The sequence below is a fragment of the Branchiostoma belcheri genome, unplaced genomic scaffold (genome assembly GCF_001625305.1).
Source record: "Branchiostoma belcheri isolate BF01 breed outbred unplaced genomic scaffold, Haploidv18h27 scaffold1, whole genome shotgun sequence".
Lineage (NCBI taxonomy): Eukaryota > Metazoa > Chordata > Leptocardii > Amphioxiformes > Branchiostomatidae > Branchiostoma > Branchiostoma belcheri.
The window spans coordinates 939,131-963,942 of record NW_017802379.1 but is presented as its reverse complement, the minus strand read 5'-3'; the positions used below and the strand labels follow the sequence as shown (position 1 = coordinate 963,942).

Sequence of the window (24,812 nt, the reverse complement as noted above, 5' to 3'; positions counted from 1 at the left end):
GTTGTAATAACAAATTGTAATCTTCTATACATCCCAATGTGCTGTGCATATATATCTTGAATCTTCTTAATTATGTGGATCAGGTAGCCATGCACATGCCTCTTGTAGTGTAAGGTATATCGTAATGATTTATGTTATCTCATATATCTTCCATGACTGTATATTCCACACATACGTAACTAGAAGCTTCTGTAATATCCTGAGGTGATTTTTCATGTTTAATACTAAGTAGTTAATCAGATCTTAGTTTGTACATGTATGGAGAACAGGTCTTACTAAATTTTACTTCATGTTTGAGTACTGCAAACAAACTACAATTTACATGTAGGTTATAAAATGTTCATAATGACTTACAGAGGTGCAATAATTATGTGTGCTTCAATATGGTGAATCAATGTATGCAAATGAGATTGAAGAATGATTTTTAACATAACCCCACCAAACTTGAACGTAGTGATGTCTATAGCAGTAAGAACATGATTTTACCTCCAAAAGTCAGCTTATTGACACCAATTTACAATACTATCCTGTACAGACTCACATAACAAAGTTGATGATTGTCTTCAATGTAAACCAGTAAACCAGTCAGAATTGCCCTGATGAAGATGACAGAAGGTCATCGAAAAGTCGGCTTGAAAAATAAATGGTTGTGATAGAAAGAACTTTGCTATTCAGTCGTTTACCAACCTGATGAAATTATTCACGGATGTCTTCAATGTAGCTACTGAAATATGAACTTTACACTTGCACAAGTCATCTTACTGCCATAGTGCCCTGCCCAGAACTGTGTATCTGAGCCCTTGTCTTTAAACAGCACGTATCTCACCCCAGGCCCATAATTACTGAAGATGTGCATCGCCTGCAACACAAGAAGAATGTGACATTGAGTTCTTATTGTCCACAAAGGAAAGAGGAAATGTTGCAGAAAGCATGTAGGACTTGGGAGCTATAACAGGTTTGGTAACCAGGCTAATTGGTTGTGCACAGCGCTCTGGCAGAGTATACAATGTATTTCTGAAAGGATGACATGACATCTATAGTTTTCAACAACAACAAAAATTAATGTTCTCTCAGAAAAGATATCATCTGCATTCTGATCCAACATTGGCCAAACAACCAAAGAAAATTGTGGAAAATCAATGTTTTGCCCAGCTTTAGTACATTATGTCAATGTGCTAGACTACTATGTGGACATAGAATTCGAAAGTAAGCAATATATTGTGAGTGTTATCTTCCATGCTACTGCAGCAACACAGGTTCCCTTACTTCCTTCCATTGTGACTCATTCCACTGTTCTGTAACAGCGGGCCCGTAGTGGAAGGTGTCCACAACTTTCTTTTTCTTATCCAGTAGTTGAACTTCCAGCTCGTACTTACTCCCACAGTCCCATCTAGGGGCATACCTGTTGGGAATAAAAAGGGTAGCTTGTGGGAAAGAATTGGAGATATACTGTAGATTCCAGATTGGATGCATGTAATACACACAGAAAATTACAATGGTAGTACTGATGCTGGAAATCTATGCTACCTCAACTAGCTTGGAGAGTTCTGAAGTCGACTAAAGAGCCAAATCACCTTCAAAGGTAGCAATTTAAAGGCACCCAGTAAAACTGGGTAAGCGGTAAGTAAAACTGGATTTTCAAGTCCATATAGAAATTGATAGAAATTCAATTTATAAATGTAGTAAGTTGGATCAACTCGATCCCATAGCTTACTGATATCTATCTGTGAGGCAAAAATGTGATGTCACTGACAGAAAGCGGTTTGCTTGTTTATCCTATCCTAAACTGGTTCAAGCTACACTGAAATGCATACGAATACGGTTTTGCTTACCATTCAGACACCTCGATACTTGGTTGCGTTTCGTCGAGACACTTTTCCTGGCAGCCCTCGGCAAGGAGGTCGATCTGCTGCTCACGAACAGCCCAGCCGTATGATGTGACAAAATTGCTCTGAACAGCAGGATTGGGAAAAGCCTTACAGCCCACAAACTTCTCCACCTTCCAGCCCTCACCTCCATTTTCCAACACCTCCCAGTGACGCATTCCCTCTGAAAAGGATGTTATAAATAGAAGACACTTTTAAAAATCCATCAGTGTTGTAATGCTATTGTACAATTATACCTACCAGTAACATTACTACACAAACTGTACTGTTGTTATAGTCTTACAGTAATGATCATTTTAAACAGTTAGCCGAGTTTAATAGGTTCATATCTCTATTTTCAAAATCTGGCCAATTTCAAAAGTAGATGCAAGTGTGTTTTAAAGCTGGAAACACAGCTTGCAGCCATGTTTGTTTACATTCTAGTATTTTGTGGTGGCCCCACAAACTGAGTGTGCATATTTGTGTGGGCAGTTTTGGCACCAACCATAAATGGCAGAAATGTGAAATAATTGCACAAATATATAATGTCACACTAAGATTTTTTTTTCAATTAAAATACTTCAATTTTTGGTGCAACAAAAATGTTGCATAATGCGCAAGTTTCTATTCCAAAACATCTGCTTGGAGATTTATTTATAACGTTAGCATCATCTGATGATAATAGTAAACCACGCATGGCCATGCCTACAAAATGCATGCTAGCCTATCCCGCCTTTCTGTTCACAAAAAAATAAGTTTCTCACCTTCCCCAGACGGGTTCTTGACCAGGTTTCTCCTGTACGGGTTCTTGAAATAGAACGTCCTCCAGTCGTCCGGCTGAGGACCCATCTGCCCGACCACAAATCGTCCCTCCCGCAAACATTTCTTTCTCCATATCGTCGGGCGGTCAACAGTGTCTCTCCAGGCCTTACACACAGGGCGAGCGTTCTGGACCAACTCTTTGCCGGGAAGAAATGACAAAACAAGAACTAGAACTTCATCGGGAACTAGGGCGATGTCGAAACCTTCGTATGAAACTGAAAGCTCGTTGGTCTGATCAGTTCCTTGTTCGTTTTTGTCCAACCCTGGTTCGCTTGATCCCTCCCTGTTCTCGTACTTCTTGGAGGTTGTTCCGCCCATTTTCCGTAGAAAAGAAGTTGTACTCCTTTCAGTTAACTCTGGTATACTGACATTAACAGCTGTCAAATACTTATAGAGCAAAACTGAAGCTAGTAAAAGCTTGTAGGCGGTGACTCATTGTCATCGGACAGTGGTTTTGGTTTTAGCTGAGCTGTTTAGCTGGCTTCCGAGTTCAACAGGGCTCAACCACTTTGATAGAGGGGTGTTTGTCAATCCTTTAAAAGTACACATCATGGTTTATACATTTAACACGATATCATAAGGATTAAACAAAATTAATAAAATATTTCAATTGACAAAGTTGAAAAGAATGTTTCATAAATTTGTCATGATAATTTATACATATACTGAACATTTACCCCCTTCAACGAATAGACTTACCCGAAAAATGATAAAGGTCAGAGTTCAATGATTCACTCTGATTATTTGATCGTGTAGCTGTATAACCGCTAGCAGTGCTACATGACCAACATCTACCCCTGATCTACCCCCTCCCCGCACCGTGCTCCCCGGATGCGACAAAAGAGTGGAAATTGGCAAAATAGACTGAATAGTATGCCAGAGGAGTGAGCCAGTCAATGGAGTACACATTGCACCTGGGTTCCTGCCAACTTCTTTGGTATACATGTAACATTACATTACTAATACTATTCAGCCTATTTGGCCAACTTCTGGAGAGCCTGGTACAGACCACTGTATGACAGCATCAGGGTTAGCAGCAGTAGTTTGGCTAGCTTGGCCATTGAGAACTAAACAAAGTAGAAGCACTGTCACTAAATGCATGGGAGTATCATTCAGCACCAGGGACAGGGGCCATGCCATTTTGGTAGGGAAGACTGAAATACTAGGCTTTCATCCATATCATTTATTCAGGCACATAGTGATACAGCAGAAACCATTTCTATTCCTTATTTTAAGTAGGATTTACTCTCATCTCACGTTGCAGCAGCAGTGAATACAGTCTTTGGACTTGACATTACACAACAGAGCATCTGACATAAAATACACCACCAAAGCGAGGAAAATTATATATAAACTTTAAGATCTTTGCTAATGAGACAAATTTACTTTTTATCAGAACAGTAGTTTCTTGTTGTTTTTTTTTTACGTGTCATATGTGCAAATAGATTCTAACTAGAATCTAAGGCTTTTTATACATAAGGAGGGAAAAGAAAATGCCAGACATGGAACGATTGTAGTCCATTTATGTATGATAATTAAAGGCAAGGTACATCTTGATAATCCTTACTTCACCCTACACAAAATGTCCTAGAAATGTACAGAAATTTATTGGAAAAGCTGCATGTCTACTTGCATAATATATTTCTTGTCTATAGAAGCAATTTTTCAAGGTTCGAAAACTGCTCTTAAAGCAGTATTGCTGCAAGGGTATCAGATCCAAGGAAAGTATGGCTTTTTACACATGTACAGACATATACATGATTATTAGTCTTTTATGGTGGCAGATGAAATGTCTTTAAAACCTGAGTACATCAGAGAGACTGTAGGCAGTGTCGATCCATGGACAGGTGTTGGAGAAGGCAAGTACAGAAGACTTCACATGCAGCACAATGGGACCCTGGGGACAACAGAAAATAAACATTAAGCTACACAAGTCTACAAAGGTAGCACAAAGGAATCAAATCAGGGCTGCAATTCATTTTTTTGTCTGTGTATCTAGCAATAATTTATGTATAAAACTGTCACTGAAATGAAACTACATGGGGAACGTCTCTTTTTATGCACTGTTTGTAGCACTGAAGCTCACTTAGTAGGCAATAAAAATACTATTCAATTAGTGAACTCTTCCCCCCAAACAAAGCAGATTGCATAAAAATTTCTTAAATACCTTGAGAACTTGTCTTATGGAGGCGATTCCCTCTCTCTGGAAGATTGTCCTGTCCAGCCACCTTCTCTGTTCTCTCTCCCCAGAAAACCTATTGTCGTATGTCCCCATTTCTCGGATTGTCAGCGAGTCTTCATACAGACTGGACTCCCTCCCACTGCAGTCGGCTTCCATTCTCCACCTCAGCTGAGCTTCAAACTCACGGGTGTCCGCCATGTCGCCAACTGTATCATTATGGCTTGTTTCCAAGGTAACCGGGGCCTCGTGATCCATGACAATGGGGTCAAGGTCGATGCCGGACAGGGCATGTTCCATCTGTGAAGGTCATTGGACATGAGCAGTTTGTTTCTGACATACATTTATCTATTGAAATAGAGACTGTTTGAGATGTGCTGATTTTTTTTTTCAAATTTTATCAGCTTAGAAGGATGTTTAAACACGTTACTTTATTGTGTTATGTATGTATGTATTTCACAATGTGGGGCCCGACATCAGCTCAGCTGCCAGGGCTTCCACTGTATTGCACTGTATTGTTTGCAATTTAAATAAATAAATAAAATAAATGTTTAAACACTGTCAGACTTTGTGGTTGGCTAGATCACAAGTAAACACAAAGGTTTCACCAGTTTACCAGGTACATGTATTTTGTTTTTCACCATGCATCTTTAAACATGATTTCCAGTGCAATGATACTAGTATTACACAGAAGATATAATGGAGAAATTATGAAGATCCGTAATCACCACTCCTCCTCCTTATGAGGTGCAAAAAGCAAAGTTGAGCCTCAAGAACTGTTTGTGAGTCATTACAGACAGAAGAATCCAAACAAACAAGCAAATAAACAAAAAAAACACTGACCTCCTCCTCCAGCCCGAGTATTGAGTCCTCTGTGTCCTCCTCCAGTCTGTCCTGTACCCTCCTCAGCATGTGCTGTAGGAAGGCCCTCTGGATGATGCGAGCTGCCCAGTGCAGGGTTCTGATGTAATGCCGAGCCTTCCATCCACGGAAGTCTGAGTAGCACAGCAATAAGAGGTGAGGAGTTGTAAAAACATAAATACAAATGTAGCCATTCCTCAATAATGGAGAGCTACAATGCCAACCTGATTTAACCATCTCCCGATTGTGTAAACTACTAACCAGTACAAATTTGTTGCCAAAAGGCTACCTTAGCTGGCTGCTTTATACTGACATTTGCAATAAGCAGTATGAATTTGTTTCCTGAATGATTGCACAGTGGCAAGAAGATTGAATATGTCAAATCTGGGCATATTTTCTACTACATTTTGTTCATTTTTATAATACACGTAGTTCCCTAAACACTCCGTAGTTATCTGGCAACAAGTTGAGCAAAGATACATGTATCAGTCTAAAGTCTCTCTAAACTACATTATGAACACCAGTCTGTAATATTTCATCGGTGTCGTACATCTCTGGATGGTGAGTGCGGCTGTTGCCATGGCAACCTTCCTCCGCTTGTACCTCCTCCAGCAGCACTGGATGGTGAAGGCATTCTGGGATAGCAGGCGGGCTCGTGCAGACTCCAACTCGTCAAACTGAAATGGCAGCATTTTTGACAGGATTCAAACAACAAATATGGTTTTCATCATCCTTAAAAATGATGTGTAAATAAAACTATCAACACAAGGAAAGCTTTGTCTTATTTCAAGATTGAAACAAACTTGTCTTTCACTTTAAACACAAAGGTGACCCTGTTTTCTACAGCTTTAAGCTAATACTTGCATCATTTCCTCAGTAGACGATTTGGTAATAGCTATGACATGAAATAACTTATTAGAAAATAAAAGAGTTTTAAAATGCTCTACTTAAAATATTAGATCACATGAGAAATCATTTCTTCCATACTGCACTCAGGCCAGTTGGTTTATCATGAAACGACTCACCATGCCATGTCCCAGAAACACCTTTGTCTTCCCATACTGCACTTGCTGCTGTGTGAGGTTGGGTCCAAACACTACTCTCAGGATGGCCTGGCAGCACTGCCTTGCATGGTGCTCAATCCCTACAGCTGGGGACAGGATCAGAGTTAACTTTAATAAGGGACTTGTCTGGTAACAAGTAACAAGTGTTACTTAACAAACAATAGTGGTATATGACTATAAATCACTAAATTATATACACTGTTGCACTATAATTAAATCACCTATTTCATATAGGTATACCAGTAGTCAAGTGGCAGGTTTCACTTCTATCTCTAAGTAAGTGGGTAAGAAATTCATATGTGCTCACATTTACAATGTAAAATCTATATGCTTAAAACACTGACTGTCAGTAGCACAATCAAATATGTATTGCATGTGGGATGAAAAGAAGATCACTTCTAGTATTGTTAAGTACTATTTCCAGTGCATGCAACTTACAAAGACATCATGTTCTCTTACCTGTTCTTCTTGCTGTCCTCCTCCTCCTCCTCTTGCCAGGTGTTCCAGGTGTTCCACCTGCTGCCAGGTTCCTTCTCAGGAGGATCTCCTGTGGGTCCATGTTCTCTGTGTCCAGGTTTTCATCCGACAGGGAGGACAAACTGGACACACTCGACCTGCTACTGGTAGCCTGCAGAAAAAAAGGTGAACAGATATCTGTCATCATTTTCAAGCTAACATAATGTCCAAAACATCTAGGTGGCTTACAATTAACCTTGTTTTGTGGTGAGTAGAAGTCAGGTCAGTAGTCATCCTTCCACCTCGAAAGATGATGGTAACACTCTAGGTCTGGTGTTGTGGCTATGTACAGTGTCTAGTGTAGCTTATCAGCCCTATCTGCACACATGGCAATCCCAGCCACAGTTGGGACACAAAGTTGAATCAGAGGTGTTTTGTGCTTGTGGCTTCTATTAAGCCTAGGTACCATCCTGGTTAGTTCACGTCTGCTCCTGCAGTCGCTAGCAGACATAAACTAACCAGGATCATCCGATGGTACCCAGGCTAGCTTCTATTTGCATTTCTTTGAATAAAAGTACTACTTAAATAAAACCTGTTCTGACCTGATCTGCAGCAGTCCTCATGATGATGCCGTACCTCTCCAGGAATGCTGGGTAGGCCAGGCGGCAGGGGTAACTCAGCCTGCTGATGTTCACTGTCTCCAGAACCCCACACGCCTGCAGCTGGCTCTCAACCTGCAGAGGGGGACAGGGGGGCTTGTTGGTAAAAGTCAAGTCAAGTCAAGTCAAGTGTTACTTTAGAGTTGTGTGTGTTTTATTGGGCTTTATTTTTTGTGTTGGTATCTTTTTTTTTTAATGCTAGGTGGCATTTTGAATACTGCCTGGCCAATTTGATACTGTTTTGCCAATTTGATACTGTAGTCTGTATTGCAGCCACCAAAAGATCTGCTTGGAGATTACCATCTTTCCTATTGAGACCTACTCTAAACATTCCAAATGTGCGGTATGTACAAGGTACATTGACTTACGTGTTTCCTGTCAAAGACACCAGGCCTGGACTGGATGTTGGGTTTGATACAGCGGATGTAGTGTGGGGAGGTGGACTCAAGGGTTTGCATCAGTTTGTCAAGGGAAGCCTGGAAAAGAATAGTCAAGTATTACATCAATCAAGTGGATCTTTCTGTTGCATAGGTCGTATAGAAGAAGCCAAAATTGCCACAAAGCAATTAGATAGAGCATACTAGGAAAAACTTGAACCATCAAAACAGGTTAAAGTGCAAAAAATGAACATCAGAGGAGTCTATATATCCTGAATAAGCTTCATAATTAAAAGTGCTCAAAGAACCTTGAACTTGGAGACTACAGTCCTAGCTGTCCTCCCCTTTTTGGTAGAGGGATCTTCTGTCACGGCCATGCCTCCGACCAAGCTGCTCACAAACTTGTTCCCGCTCTGTGAGATTAGTTCCATCAGTTCCTCAGGCACAGCATCCTGGCAACGGTAGAAAATACACAATCATGCTATTTTAAATCTTCAGATGACAAGAAAACTGAAAAGAAGCATGCAGTGCCCCTAGCTGTCTCTGGCTCAGGAGTTCAAAACCTGGCGGTTGTCTCTCACTTGAAATGCATGCATGCTATAGCTACTGGGAAAGATTCCTTAGGACTACATGGATGGTCCAGTTGAACCATGGTGCAAGTTGTTCACTATGCTTACATGTATATGCATTCTTCAATATAGTACTACTCTACCTGTATATATCTGTCTAGCTGGTATACCTGCCCTTCTGAATGACACACCAACATACTGTATATTCCATCTGTCTTTGCTGTGGAAAATCAGCTCTCTACAGTTTCAGATCAATTCTTTTGTTTCCATTTTCAACAGAAATACCACCAAGACAGGTATTTCAGCACCAAGGACAGGGCTATTCCATGTGTGTTAACAGCCTTCAGCACCAAGGACAGGTCTGTTCAACATGTATGAAAATGACAGCAAGTTTTAAAGCACCTTGTTCTTCTCCACGAAGCCATCCAGCTGGTAGGAGACCCTGTCTGCGTAGTGGTGCACAGTGAAGGCAGCCTGTCCCTGGATGGACTTACGTCGGGAGATGTGTCTGCTGGCCCCCAGGGTCGAGTGGATCCTGTCGGCAAGCTGGAGGCTGTCTGAGGGACGGTTCAGCCGACACTCCTGTGGTTAGAACACAGTGTCATTTGTGCTGCTTCTAAATGCAGCAGCAGCTACTTCTAAAAAGTAGTACACAGTTAAAAATGATTGCTTACAGAAGTAAGTGGGAAAGAATATAAGACAAAAAGGCAAAATCAAAAATTCATGAGTTCTTTTCCCTTTTCCTGATAAAATGCATGAAACATTCTAAGACTTATCCCCCCGCCTACATTATTGTATAATTCCAATGCAAACTTGAAAAGTGTCATAAGTTTTAACTGTTCGAACTAGATTAGGATAGGAAGTAAATTTTGACTGCCTCAGGTTTGTAGACCTCGTGTACATTTTCCCCTAAATTATTCTAGATTTTGGAAAAAAATGTTTCTTGTTCCAAACCTCGTTGACGAGTGCAAAGACGCTGATCTTCCCCTCAATGAGTTCCAGACAGTCTCTGTTGTCCACAAACTGACAGTAGTTCCAGGGGATCATCTCCTCCTCATATTCCTCCTAAAGACAAAGTAAATAAGGTGTAATGTTGCTTTAGCCTACGTTTATTCTTCTATTTGTTATGCCTTATGCTACGTAGCATAAGGCATAACAAATAGAAGAATAAACGTAGGCTAAAGCATCATTTATTGTTTAATCCGTGGTTTACCATCTGTACTTGTTCTTGTTTTCTATTTCTTTTATTTGTATGGTATGGTATTGTTTTCAGTGAAATGCAATAAAAAAATAGATAAGGCATTCTTCTATATTGGACTAAAACTGTCACTGCTTTTGGGAAAATCAATGATAAATAATGTACCATTCTATGAGTCAAGAATGACTTTAGAAAACAATTATATTAAAATTGGCTTGAATAATATAATATGATGTGTTGGGATGGGATGTAGGAAATGAAAATATCAAGACATCATATGTTACAGATTACCATCAAAATACAGGTTAAGGATCTTGTACCTGTTGAGCTCTGAGGAAGTGGTGCACAAAATGCTGCTGGAGCTTCTCATTCGCATAATTTATGCACAGCTGCTCCAGGCTGTTGTCAGGGAAACTCTCAAACCCATAGACATCAAGCAAACCTGGAAGCATCAATAACAACGTCATTCTAAATTGTTTATACTCATTGCAGTTGTCCAAGACTTTGCACATTCTTTTGGACGATGACTATGGTAAACTTCAGAGAATTGGAACCAACAGCACACTAAGTAGGCTGTCTATTGCATTCATTACAATAACGGATGAATAAGTATGACATACATAATGATCGTTCTGTATCTATATTTAAAAAAAAGGCAAGACATAATTACCAATGAAAGACTTCCATTCTACTTGCTCCCCACAGATGTTCTTGTTTATGATGTCCACAATCCAGTCAAACAACCTATAAATTAGGAAACAACATTACTGGGTTATAACAATTTAGATAGGAATGTTAGACTGGGTACCATCCTGGTTAGTTTACGTCCGCTCCCACAGTCCCTACCACCAACCAGTAAACTAACTAGGATGGTACCCAGGCTATAGGAATGTAACAGTCTAAAGACACTAAACAGAGAATAGAATACTGAAAATTCTACTGTAACTATGACTATGGACATGGGGAAGGGAATGTTCTACCCTTCAGCATCTCATAGTCAGTCAGTCCTCACTCTCAGTGAGTCAAACTTATTAAACTGTAATCGTCTCTAGCATTGATGCTTCTGACTTATGGAGAAGAGCTGCTCTTGGAGCCCCAAAATAATTAAATGTCTAGAAGCTATCCCAAAAAAAATCATGACTCTAACACCTTGCGTAGAGCAGTTTAGCGAGACAGTCCCGCCTGGCGAGACACTCGGCAGGCTTGCAGGGCTTCATGAAGACACTTTTCCTGCGGCCTGGCGCTGCAGTGATCCGTCGGTACGTCAGGCATCTTCCCAGGGCATCCTCATCCACACCCAACAACGAACATACGGTACGCAGAGAACGCTGACATCCTATGGGTGAAAATAATAACTTTTTTATCTGTATCTGAATCAGCATATCAACTCATCTGATCTAACTGTAGGAGTTGTAGCATTCAAATCATGAAAGTTGTACTTTCAAAATTGCTCAAAATTGAACTACAGGATAATCTAAAAACACTTCCTTTCTACACTTTTTTTACCTATGAATTTTACAGGGAAAATGAGACTTACTTTGACTGTCCTCCTCTATAGTACAGGGGCAGCCGTCATCATGAGCCTCACTGTTGAACACGATGTTTCCGAGGTGCAGAATGGCACTTAGGAGCTGGACATGGCACACAAAAATCAAAATGCTGAACACGCCAATTTGTAGCAGCCTAAAACCACTAGAAATGCAAGTCAGTACAGCATAATGTCCTATAAAACAGTCCAAAGCTATTTCACTAAGAGAGAAGCAAAACTCCTCCCAATCTCACCATGAATATCTCTTGCTGCTGACACTTTCCGATACCCAAACTTGTCATAGCCTGACGGGTAATGGCAAAAGACGACCAGTCTTCATCTGAAAGGAGGAACATAAAAACAGTCAGGCTACTAGTATTCTTGCAGGAAATCATACTACTGACTGTATTCTATTTCCTTGGCATCAGGGCTCCAGCTTGTTTGCTAAGCTTTTGTTACAACAGACAAAAATTCTAGCCATTAATTTTTTCATTCATTTTCATTGATTCTACGAGTAGGTCACACTCAGGTCCAAGACCTGTTTTTCCAGTGCCCCTGGATACAAAAAAGAGTAAGACAATGCAACCTTAATGCAGACACAAGAGGAAGAACAAAACTGTCCTCACCACTGTCGTTCTGTGAGTCATCTGTAGGGAGCCACTCAAACTGGTACTCCTCTTCCTCCTCCTCTTCCCCTCCTCCCAGTCCCAGTAACTCTCTCTCCTCATCACTGATGCCATGGTACAGCTACAGGACAAAACATATTTTTCCGTCTTCTTTTTTGCTTTCATTGCGTGGATATGTTTGGTGATATACTTAATACAAACATGTACATGTAGGTGTACATGTATGTGGATATTTGTTTGCAGCATTGACTGCTACTATAGTCTGTGTTTACACAAGCTCTAGTTGCCAGAGGTAAATGACCTCCACCCCAAGGGGGTGGCAACTTTCAGGTGGGTTAGCCAGCTGTGCAATTTAGTCAGGCTATGATTGTTACCACCTATGGAGTTTAAAGAATAATAATACCTTCTGAAAAGTTTATAGTATGATCCGTATGATCCTTAAATAGATAAAGTGTGTCCGGTGCAGGTATGCAGAAAAACAATATTTCAAGCCCTGAGCCAGGTGTGCTAGTAGTAGCCCTGACCTGGTAGAAGATGTGGTAGTTCCTCTCTCTCTGTGCCTGGTGTACAACTCTGGTCTTCTCCAGCAGATAGGTCTGTATGGAGGCACCAACCAGATGGCAAGACCTGAGACAAACAAAGCAAATATTTTTCTCATTTTGTTACATGAAAATATTTGTTTCTAAAATAGTCTATAGCTTCCATTCTTCATCGTTGACCGTGTATGCTTTTAATATCTTGTGAATGGCTGTAAAAATGTCTGAACATCATAAGAAATTAAACTACAACAAGTTGATTTACTGTATACTAGTATTCAAACTGTCTGTCCCACTCCTTTGGTTAAGTTTAAAAGTTGAAAATTGAATGCTTATGCTGCAACACGAGATGCTGGGTCAAGCTAAGTGTTTGCAGTGCCACCCTACACTTACCTGTTGAACTGCAGCTGAATAAACTTTCCAAACCTACTGCTGTTGTGGTTCCTCACTGTTCCAGCATTTCCTATACGGGTGAAAAACAAACAAAATAACTCGTTTCGTCTGGTCTTCACTTTCTCTGACGTAAAACTACTAAATATATGGAAAATAGAATAGCTGCAATAGTATACCACTGAAATAAAATTAGCTAAACACTAGTAGATACCGAATGCTTCCAGTATAGGGTTGGAGTCAAGTATTCTCTTCTCTATCTTCACAATACTGGTTGGAGTTCTTTGCCTGTGGAGTAGAGGGACAAAAACACATATGAGAAAATAACAGAGTAATTCTAATGCTAGGAAGTACTAAGTAAGCTTCTTCATTTTTGACCATTAGAAATGCCTGGTTAAAATGTATATCTTTATGATTACAGCTAAAAATTTCATTCACACTCAGACTGTACAAAACTTCAGGAGATTGAGAACTAGCTGATCCTGATTGTTTGAAAGAAAAAAAAAGTTTTTACCCAGGTAGCCTCTTTCCTGCTGAAGTTGTCGCCAGGTATCTCATAAGACATCGAGCCGTCCAGGTCTGAAACACACAATACATACATAGCCGCAGTACCACAGTACAAGCACGTCTAACCCTCAGAAGACAGTGAGTGAGTGAGTGAGTGAGTGGGTGGGTGGGTGAGTGAGTGAGTGAGTGAGTGAGTGAGTGAGTGAGTGAGTGAGTGAGTGAGTGAGTGAGTGAGTGAGTGAGTGAGTGAGTGAGTGAGTGAGTGAGTAGGCAATTCTTATAGCATCCATATTGTTCTATCTGCATGGATATTATTGATGAATAAATTAGGAAAGAAGACAATAATCAAAGAGTCAGTGTGACCTGTAGCATTCTCTATACATGTCACACAAATATTGTTTCCAAGAAAACTTAGTCTTCTAGTGGTTAACTAGCAAATAGATTACAACAGCCTCACCTTGCCTGCTCCACTCTCCCCACTGACAATGATAGCCTGGCTCCCCAGGCCTCTGGACAGGTTACCGAAGGCCTGCTGTGCTACTGCAAACACGTGGGGTGGCAGGTCCTGCACACAACAACACACGAGATCTATATGTTCAGTACCCATAAAGAATTCACCAAAATTGAAAGCACAGTATGTACATGTAATACCGGGTAGGTAGTAAAGTTTTATTTTATTTTTTTTAGTAGTTTCCATCAGGCAGAAGTTCACAGAACCCATCTCTAGAAGATTTTATCAAGTGAAAGTCATTCACTTTGGCTGTTTTGCAACAACTTACATGTAGCAACAATCAAGTAACCTGGATGCCATCTGATTTGCTACTGAGCCTTTTTGGACCAGCACCCAAGCTAACAGTCAAACAAATGACAACAAAATTTTTGCATGTTAAAAACATTTATTTAAAAATCTAAGTACTTAATTGCTGACCTTTATGTCCTGTGGCAGTGCTGAGCTGTAGAGCTGTATCTTTGCCTGGCTGTAGAGGCTGGGGACAGTGCTGAAAGGGTTGACTGCCACCAGGGTGATGCCTGCTGTGGTGTAGTACTCACCCTGCTTGTACCGCTCATGGATACAGTGTAACACTATGGAGGTAAGAAGTACATGTAAAACACATAGAAAATGTACAAAATGTTACAAAAATTGAAATTGAAAAATAGGCAATTGCAAGCTGAGATGAAGACTGTTCATGGATTGTCAAAGTTGAAGGTGAAGGTTTGCATATTTATAAGTCAGGGCATCAGCAGAATGTAAATTAATCAATTTAATGGGCCTGCTGAAACCCGGCTTCTTTTTACTGTTTTCCTTGGATGTTTAATGAACCGTTGCACCCGAATTTTTCCAATTTCAGAACATATCTTTTCCAATACAACATTTGACAGCAATAGACATTCTGCCAAGCTATGCACAATAACGTCTGGGTGGTGTTGAACTGTCCTCTGTCATGCGTGACAGGAACTTGTGGAGACAGCACATGGTGTCACCTGAAAATGGATGAACTAAACTGATGAACTGACTGAATGCACAATACATTGCGAGTTTCGTGCAGCTGCAGTACGTTCAACCGATGTGCTAGATAAGTCCTACCTGCTGGCTCTGTTAGTGGGTTGAGTCTGGTGAGGTCTTCTGTGTCCACAAAGTTGTTCTCCCCACACAGCTGTGGGTAGTCTCCCTTCACCCACACTACAGAATCCTGCCAAATATTCAGACACCTGTGACAACTTGTATGTAACACCCATTCAAATGCACTATAACTTACAACAGAACATTTTTCAACTTTCAACTGGAAAAGGCTAAAAAGCAGTTAGCCTCACTCTTACTTTGTAATAACAAACAACTAGTCTGAACGTTCAACCAAGCACATTTCTGGCAAATTCCTTCCTTTTATTTATTTCCCCAGTGGACCCTGTTTTTCAGGTGTCCCTGAGTACATACTAGTGATAGGTAACTGGTTACAGCTACAACAAGGAGTAAAAATAAAAGTTAACAAATTACATTGAGAAAATGGACAGTGATGCTGCCCCAAAGGCAAAGTGGAACTCAATCATTACATTAGGGCCAATCATGTAGGAATGTACATTCTTCCCCCTCAAGCAAATGTAGTCAGAAACAAAGGATTGGTATCAAGTCTTAGATGATTAATGACAACAGACATGGGATGCTGTAGGGAGGCTGTCGTCAGTGAGAAATATATCTTGAGGGGCTAATTACTAATCATTATCACCCTCGCAGTCTTCCATCTTATAAGAAGTACTGTCAGGAAGAACAAAAGAGCGACGAAAAATCTTGGCAACCAGGTGAAACCAGTTTCCACCTTACTAAATGCATATGATATATAACATGTCTGCTGTATTACTATTAGTCGTAGTTATTAGTACAAAATGTAGTATATATTGTAATTGCAATGATTGAACTGAAGGGTTCTGATCATATTGTACCTGGCCAGGCCCAACTCTGACGATGATCCTGCCGTCTTTCATGGTGCCCACGACGGTGGCCTGTACCCAGACTAGCGTGTCATCCTGCACCCACACATCCAGGCCCTACATACATAATGGGAAGGAAAACATGGTACATTTCACTTAGTATTCATTAGCCCAGGCCCCTGTGACTATTGGAGGATGTATTTACTTGTATCAAGTTCAATTTTTTTTTTTTTGTGAAGGGACCTGCGGGCCTGGTTAGTCCAAATTGCACCCTACATACAATACTCAGTGTAGTATAAAAATTCATAGAGACAGTATAAAACCTACACATTCCAGTACATATTAACAATACACTTTACTTCATAATCCCTAATTACCTTTGCCAAGCTGTTTTCTACATAAAAATAAACATGTTGCAACATTCATGGAATGGTAACCATTTAGTCTTAATCAACCTTCAAAACAAGAACATCAGATTCCTTGTATGATAATTTTGAGTGTGTAATTTGGCACTTCATAATTTTAAATCATAAATTTACATAGAACTAGAGGCCAGGCCTTACCTTTTCATATTTCTTGAGGGCAGCGTCAGACTCTTCATGCGATATATTGGCATCCTGATAATTGAGACAAGTCAAGACTGAATTTCGCACAGAAATTATAATTTATGAGGCCCATGACAATGAAATTTCCTAGACGATGTTACCCCCCTCCCACCCCAACGTTAGGAAATGCCTAACGCCGGGCGCCTTAAGCCAAGGGAAATACACAAATATCACGTCTTATACTCTTCAGTACTTCCTATGTTTCCCTGTGCAGTCAATACCTAGTATAGTTACCAATTTCCCTTGTTTTCTGTCATTATTTTGACCATCGGCAACGTTTCGCCCTCTCAGGACGTCTGCCATCTTGAATCTCGTTTCAAAACTTTGCTGTGCTGTGATTGGTCCAATTCAACCAATCACGCGCTGTTTCTGTCCTACATTTGTAAAATGGTCTGTGATTGGTCAGTCTCCTTTGGTTGACATGCCCTGGCGGTCATTGCTCTTTGACCCGGATTTCATCCTAGCAGAAGTTTTAGTTCGTGTGTTTTTCTAGACAAGCTGCAAATCTACCCCAAATTTTGCAGCCATGTTAACGTTTTACTACGACATAATGTCGCAGCCCTCGCGGGCCATCTTCCAGTTTCTCAAGGCGAACAACATAGTTTACAAAGACCACCCGGTAGCGATCAGGAAAGGTAAGAAAAGAGGGGGAGGGGCGAAATGAACTTTTGAACTCAGCTCTGGAAATGTAATATATCACTACAACAGGTACAATTTGCTGTCTCAGCTAAGTCAACGTTTAGTGACGCCTGTCACCACACCTCCTTGCTGTGACAGTGTAAAATTGAAGATGCAAAAATTTTGATCTAACGTTGTTATGCTTTTGGATTGGCATTCCTCCGTGCGAAGCTTGTTGTTTAGCAAAACAGCTAACAAATCAATAACTCATTCTGCCACGTTGCCAGCGTCCAATGTTTACAAAGTTTCACTACCCTGATGTTACGTTTCTTGGAGTAACAGTGTGTGTGTGTGTTAGAAGAATATAAACTTGACAAACAATTATTACATCCAAAACATAAAAGAGTTTTTCTCGTAATAAAGTCTAAGTTTTTTTTTATTTCTTCATTCAGAAAAGTGGTTATTGATTAAGTGCTGAACAAAGTCCAACAGTCTACATTTTTTCAAGGAGGATAGAGTTCTAAGCATGAACTGCTATGGGCACATCATGCATTGTGTCTAATTGGCCTACATACATGTAATTGTAACAAAAGAACTCATTCATAAATCATATATTTTGGATGTTTTACATCTATTGATTCAGAAGAAATTTACGATGATATAGAGATGAATGTAGAATTTTGATTTCTTTCCTACCCAGGAGAACACAAATCTGAGTGGTTCCTGAAGATCAACCCCATGGGGAAACTTCCCGCCATCAACGACAATGGCTTTATTCTCACAGAAAGGTAACCTACAGGGAGATCTTTTAGTGGCTGCAAGACAGTATCAAATTTATCAGGGCAGTATTCATTTGCATTTGGCTGGCATAAAAAAATATGCCTGTACAAAAAAGAAAGCCCAATACAAATGCCTACTACTAGTACTACGTAAAACGTCAAAGGGTTTACGGAAAAAGGAGTCCAGTCCGATTTGCGGAAAAAGCAGTCCAGTCCGATTTTGGGGTGGAAAAAGCAGTCCGGTGGTTTCTACGAAATTTTACGAAAGACCATAGGCACAATTTTTTCTTGTGTGTGTACTTCTAGTTTCTATGGGCACTTCGAGTTTCTATGAGTACTTCGAGTTTCTATGAGTACTTCGAGTTTCTATGGGTACTTAGAGTTTCTATGAGTACTTAGAGTTTGTATGGGAACTTAGAGTTTGTAACTTACATATCATCATCATGCCTCCGGATTATTACTTACATATAAGTAATAGTAATTAGTCAAAAGATGAAGCGGTCAACTGACGAGATTTACAGGGCCGATCCTGCTTGCAAGTAGCCTGATTAAATCGCTTTACGGTTGCCAGCTGCCCAACATCCAGTCGGCCCCTGCTAAAGCCACGTATGGCAGACTTTGCATTACACCGACAAGCATGTAAGTACCGGAAGTACAATTGTAAGAAAGAATCCCTTAATAATTAACTTTTGTTTATTGTGGATAGGTGACCTGTATGTATAGAAACTACTTTTCGGTGGTCCCAAGAGGTGTAAATCGGTTGTCCGCTATTACTCACTCAAGGCTGCCTGAATTACGGGTTAAGGCGGCATATAGTGAGTCACATATATGCTAATTCAAGTTCCCATACAAACTCTAAATAGTCATAGAAACTCTAAGTAGCCATAGAAACTCGAAGTACTCATAGAAACTAGAAGTACCCATAGAAACTAGAAGTACACACACAAGAAAAAATTGTGCCTATGGTCTTTCGTAAAATTTCGTAGAAACCACCGGACTGCTTTTTCCACCCCAAAATCGGACTGGACTGCTTTTTCCACCAATCGGACTGGACACCTTTTTCCGTAAACCCAAACGTCAAACAATAAGCTGAAGCCTAAATCTCTGCTTGGAGAGGCACAGGAAGATAAATGTCATTTTGAACATTTTTGACACGTGCATGAAAAAGTTGGTGGTAACTCTTCTCAACCACAGGTTTGCAATCAACTAGAAAAAACTAACATTTCTAGAGCCTCCACTTCCAGTGAAAGTTTGTTGAATACATGGAACTGCATTTTTACCTTCGCCAAGAAGGTTATGTTTTCAGGGGCGTTCGTGTATGTGTGTGTTTGTGTGTGTGTGTGTCTGTCTGTAAACACGATAACTTGAGAAGGCCTTGATGGATTGTCTTGATACTTGGTAGGTGGGTAGGTCTTGATGAGACCTCAAAATGATTAGATTTTGGACCCCCTAGCGGCTTATTATGGTACTGCAGCTGAAGTTCCGGTTTTGATATCTCATGATCTAGACATGCTATGTTATTGAAATTTAGATGGTAGGTAGCTCTTGTGCTGGGAAAGAAGTGACGTGAGTTTAGGCCCCCTAGCGGCTTGCTCTGGAACTGCAGGGATAAATTCTTGAAAATATTCAAAAGGGGATAACTCAAGAACCGGTTGACGGATCGTCGTGATTTTTGGTATGTAGGTAGCTTACGTGATGCTTAATATAATTATGTGACAATTATGGATGTTATTTGCATAATTTATGGGGAAATTCTATAAATCAGCTGCATTCCATGATAGGACAATTGAAGCTTGTGACATTGGTAATTGACAACGAGAGAAACACAGGAAGATATTGATTATGTTAAAAAGAACTTAATTTGCATAATTAATGAGAAAATTTTATAATTATGTAATGATAACTGCCTGGAATTTCATACTTGTGGTATTTGAAAGTTAAATTGAGGTGAACATCATTAAACATAATTTATTGAAATCAGGACCTCATTTGCATAATTTATTAGGAAATGCTAGAATGCATTCTTTGTTCATATAAGACTTTTTGTCTTTTGGTTGAGATTATGATAAAACAATATAATTCATGAAAATTAGGTTCCTATTTCTTAAATCAGGGGGGAATAATCTAATCTAAACTTTGTCAGTCATAAAGATTAACATCATTTGGCGAAGGTATGAGATCGGGGAACTCTAGTCATATTTGATACAGATATTAGATGGATATGTTCCAGTAGACTGGCTGATAGGGTGTCAAGTGATCAGCTTAGGTGTAGGTTCGGTGTAAGCAGCCTACGTGAGATCTTGCGCTACAACAGACTTCGCTGGTACGGGCACGTGCAAAGAATGGACCCGCAGAACTGGCCAAGGAAGGTCATGACAATGCCCGTAGAGGGACGAAACCCGCGGGGTCGTCCAAAAAAGAGATGGATAGACAGTATTAGGGAAGATGTCAAAAACTTGAAACTGCAGAAGGCCAACCCGCTAGACAGAAGCAGCTGGAGAGCAGCTATTAGACCCAAACGACACCCCACGACGTCCAACCCTTGCATGACGGGGAACAACGGACGCTAAGCCGAGCAGTGAGTGTGAGTGATACAATAATAATTATTATTCAAGATTTTTATCTGACGAAGAAATAAGGCAAAGTTACCATTTTTTCCAATTTTTTTCACACAGTGTTGCTATCTTGAAGTACCTTGCGGTGAGATACGTGGTCCCTGACCATTGGTACCCCTCGGACCTCCGGCTGAGGGCTCGTGTGGATGAGTACATGGCCTGGCAACACATGAACACACGATTTAATGCAGCAGGGCTGTTCTGGAAAGAGGTAAGTTCTTGATTTTTTTGGTGGTAAAAAATGGTCCACGTACAAAACACAGTTTTTTAATGAGTACAATAAGATTCTTGCCCAACCTTAGTACCCAGTCTTGCAAAATTATCTTACCGCAATGAAGTACAGTGCTAAAGTGGTGTCACTTCACTGAAGATGAAGTGAACTGAACTAGTACTTACAGGTGAAGTTATCATGGATTTCTGTAAATGCCACCTGCTCTCCACGAGTAAAAGTTAACAGTAAGTTAAGGCCACACCAATTTAATTTGTTGGTTCTCGGATTTTGTCAGAAAAAACATGAAGTGACAGGGCGAAAAAAAATAAAAATAAAAACAGGTTTAGGCATCCTATTATAGCCCCAAATGCTATGATAGGAGCCATGAAGTCAACACAAAAGGTTGTGTTAATATTTAAACAATGAATTTTGAACTTTTAATCAAACCACTGCATTGATAGATGGAAACACTGCAACAGCTAGGAAGAAAAGGACTTTCCACAACTGTTGGGGGCAAAATATGAGCATTTTTGAGTTGATTCAGAACCAGAATCTTTTTAAAATTTTTGCAAATCAGAAAAAAATGAAGAGGTGAATCCGAGAACCAACAAATTAAATTGGTGTGGCCTAACTTTATGTTATGTATTACAAGAATGGGTATGAGGCAAAAGGCATGGTTTGGAAAAATCAGGGATTGATAAGTCAATCTTTTTTTTGTATGTTGCTGACCTGTTTACAGTTTATGGTGCCCCAGATGACAGGCAAGCCGCTGGACAAAGCTACCCTGGACAAGGCTGAGTCTGAGCTGAATGCCACTCTTGACATGCTGCAGAAGATGTTCCTGAAGGACCAGCTGTTTCTCTGTGGGGACAACATCACTATCGCTGACCTACTGGCCGTGAGTCTCAGACATAATGTTTATGATATCCTAACAGTACTCTTAGTTTGAGTGTCAACAACCAGCTTCTAAGTATGCTTTTTTCTGCATACATTGAAAATTACCTTCAGCAGACAATATCACATGCACCACTCAGAATTTAGGAAGTAAAAGCTGTTCAGAAACCTTTGCCAGTATTTCTTTTATACTGTATAGGTGGTAACAGTCAATACAGCTGATAAATATATATAGATATATATTATAGGTTCAGGTAGACATTAGAAATACCTGCCTAGCTCCAATTTTACCTGCACATACCTGCATATGCTGCTGTTATACAGGTGGTATTTCAAGCCCTGTATGATTCCTTCAATGCATACAAATTTTATCTCTAGAAAAATCCAATACAACATCTCATCTGTGCTCCCCTCCCCCTTACAGATCAACGAACTGATGCAGTGCCTGGCTTCAGGCCGTGACGTCACCAAAGGCAGACCCAAGCTCCGGGCCTGGATGGACCGTGTCAGAGAGAAACTGCAGCCGCATTTTGACAAAAGTGTCGCGATGCTCTACAAACTGAGGGACATGTCCAACAGCAGGCAGCAGGCTAGGCTCTAAGAGAGAGATATTGACACTGTGAAATAATTTACAGTCCTCTGCAGAACTTTAACTGTTATGTTGCAGGGTTTTCCGGCCAGTGTTAGACACTGTTTTTCTATCAGCTAGTCAAATCAATGGATCTGTCATTCGCAACTAGATTCTATCAAATAACCTGGGAATGACAGGCGCAATGGAAAATTTACATGTTGTCTGGAAAGAGATTTGGAATAGACTAGTAAAGGTAAAACTCGTTGAAAATACCAAGCCTGGACAGACGATTCTTATTCTACATTGTATGTGATCGGTCAATACTATCATTCCTTAATAGCTACATGTGTTTTATAACAACACATGTATGCAACAAGTATTGTTCGTTTTGAATGTGAGGGTCAAGCATTTTCTCATATTCGTTTTTGATTATGAAATTCTGAGGGCTGTACAGTGTATAACACAAATTCTCTACATTGTACATTCATTTAACAAATGTGTGAAATCCAAAATGTACAACATATCAATATATTGTCTAGTCCTCAGCTATTGCATTCAGAATGTAACTTACTGGCTGAAAACACCATGTAAAAGAAAAGTCGAAATGTATATGAATTGTATATTAATAAATTTGTTGCAGATAGTTGATGGCATGTATCTGTTTAAAGTCTAGAAGATTCTGTGACTGCAAAGCTGTATGATATCATCCACCTAAATAATTTTCACATAGCAGGGGTTAAAATCCTTTTTTTTTCCAGGTTGCCCGGGCGGCAACCTGGGTCAAAAGCCAGGTTGCCCCATCAGGATTTCAGGTTGCCCCATTTCAAAGGAACTGGATTCTTCAAGTCTGCTACCCAATATCCATTATCCTTTCTTTTTATCAATTAATAGGTTTGTTTATCAAGTAGCAAACACAACAGCTGTCAAACATCATCGTTTATTCAAAAATGCTACCTTCACATCTCCGACTCTGAGCCGGAAGAACTGCTGGTTTCATCATCTGCCTCGTCCTGCCTGGGCCTTCTTCCATTAACACCCAGAGCTCTCTCAATATGACCAATCCACCTTGTACTTAGGGATGCGGACCTTAACCCACGTTCAGGTTCTGGACTCATAACCAGAGGTTTAGGTTCAGGTCCGTACCTTATGATTCCGGACCTAAACCCATGGCAATGCAGTTACACCAGCATAACTCGAGCAACTTGGCTAAATTAAGATGAAAACTCTTTAATAATAATCAAAGAGTCAAAGACAGAAAGATTGAAGTAAACTCAAACTTGTCTTGTGTTATTCACTGGTAAGTTCTGACACAGCCGTGCAACTACTGAGTACTGTTAGCACCCTTAATTTTGAAAAAAATGGGCATAGGTTCCCCGGATGACCCCTAACCGGGGGCCAACGGTGCTTCCACAAGTTCAACAAGTGAAAAATACATGATACAAAATGTACATGTATTTACTACCTGGAACTTGGAGCAAGTAGGTGTTACCAACATCTTAATAAACTAAGCCAAATATAACTAAGCTAGTAGTAGTAACCCTATCATATCCCAAACAAAATCACATATTGACACAGCTGAACTAATAAAATTGTGATTATGTCTATGAGACTCCTACTCAAAAACTGGTAGGCACGATCATATTAAATCTCTAATGTCTAATATATGTCTAATATATGTCTAATATACTTAATAATAATATATGTCAAGTCCTTCACAGCATCCAACCGCACATTCTAAGAAACAACTATTATATTCTGAAGCTAGAAACCAATAAATTTGAAAAATTTTACAGTAATGTTTGAAAATTAACCTTCTAAAAATATGAGTGAATTTTTATTTCTGTTGTTGCCGAAAAATAATTTCATGCGTTTAAAGCATCGTTTTTATAGCACATTGCAATGTCCTGTACGTTTGGATGCTAACTTGACCTTTGACCACTTTTGTTGTCAACATGTGTCGGCCATGTTGGCCATTATTTCTCAGTCTTTCGAGCTGGTTTTTTGGACAAATTTCAACCGTTTTAAACATTTCACGGCCTCAAAAACTCATAAAACGGGGAAACTAAGATATAGTTGTTATTTTCATGCGTGACATTTCTTCTGGGGATGGATTATTTTTCCGCGGAACCGCCGAAAACTTCACGCGCACAGCCGGCAGGATAGCGGCTCGATCCACGCCGCTCGGCCGAAGAAAATTCGAATGACGAACACATTTATCGGGGAAATATTGGAATTAAATCCCTACGCGCACGTGCTCAGGGAGGCGAAACGCCAAATTATCAACACCCGCTGTTATTTGAGTAGAGGGACTGCTCACGTGCAGGCCGGCAGGCCGAGGCGGGATGTTATCAGGCGGGACCGCGGCACTGTTTATTTCAGAAGCCGCTGGCCGTAAACCCAGCCGCTGTAAAAATAACTTGCGCTCCGGGCAACCTGGCTTTCCGAATAAGTCTCGCAC

At 40.2% G+C, this 24,812-nt stretch overlaps 3 protein-coding genes across 4 annotated transcripts in view; 1 reads left to right on the top strand and 2 right to left on the bottom strand.

Moving 5' to 3' along the window:
* Positions 1 to 12: 12 nt before the first annotated feature.
* On the bottom strand, positions 13 to 3,147 carry LOC109466527 (F-box only protein 44-like). The gene is made up of 4 exons (XM_019764254.1): positions 2,630 to 3,147; positions 1,833 to 2,049; positions 1,267 to 1,402; positions 13 to 859 (listed from the first exon to the last, which is right to left on the bottom strand). The coding sequence occupies exons 1-4, from the start codon at positions 3,003 to 3,005 to the stop codon at positions 722 to 724; spliced, it is 867 nt and encodes a 288-aa protein (XP_019619813.1). The 5' UTR covers positions 3,006 to 3,147; the 3' UTR covers positions 13 to 721.
* A 1,009-nt stretch (positions 3,148 to 4,156) lies between these two features.
* On the bottom strand, positions 4,157 to 16,983 carry LOC109468253 (unconventional myosin-XIX-like). Its single transcript, XM_019766513.1, has 27 exons — positions 16,901 to 16,983; positions 16,625 to 16,678; positions 16,074 to 16,178; positions 15,223 to 15,328; positions 14,566 to 14,720; positions 14,095 to 14,202; positions 13,645 to 13,709; positions 13,345 to 13,418; positions 13,134 to 13,203; positions 12,729 to 12,831; positions 12,205 to 12,325; positions 11,833 to 11,918; positions 11,588 to 11,681; positions 11,200 to 11,386; positions 10,721 to 10,794; positions 10,371 to 10,492; positions 9,807 to 9,917; positions 9,255 to 9,434; positions 8,592 to 8,735; positions 8,275 to 8,382; positions 7,850 to 7,981; positions 7,251 to 7,419; positions 6,753 to 6,877; positions 6,278 to 6,404; positions 5,710 to 5,861; positions 4,855 to 5,166; positions 4,157 to 4,584 (listed from the first exon to the last, which is right to left on the bottom strand). The coding sequence occupies exons 1-27, from the start codon at positions 16,967 to 16,969 to the stop codon at positions 4,483 to 4,485; spliced, it is 3,255 nt and encodes a 1,084-aa protein (XP_019622072.1). The 5' UTR covers positions 16,970 to 16,983; the 3' UTR covers positions 4,157 to 4,482.
* Positions 16,984 to 17,108: 125 nt separating this feature from the next.
* The window catches only part of LOC109466309 (glutathione S-transferase theta-1-like), a 9,714-nt gene continuing 2,010 nt past the window's right edge, over positions 17,109 to 24,812 (top strand). The window contains exons 1-5 of one of the 2 annotated variants that reach the window (XM_019764025.1): positions 17,109 to 17,301; positions 17,985 to 18,072; positions 20,739 to 20,889; positions 21,629 to 21,787; positions 22,208 to 23,002. In XM_019764025.1, the coding sequence (XP_019619584.1) occupies positions 17,193 to 17,301; positions 17,985 to 18,072; positions 20,739 to 20,889; positions 21,629 to 21,787; positions 22,208 to 22,384 (684 nt within the window). In that variant the 5' untranslated portion in view covers positions 17,109 to 17,192 and the 3' untranslated portion in view covers positions 22,385 to 23,002. Of the gene's footprint in view, positions 17,302 to 17,984; positions 18,073 to 20,738; positions 20,890 to 21,628; positions 21,788 to 22,207; positions 23,003 to 24,812 lie in introns of those variants that run through there. The other variant, XM_019764033.1, reaches the window with a different exon arrangement.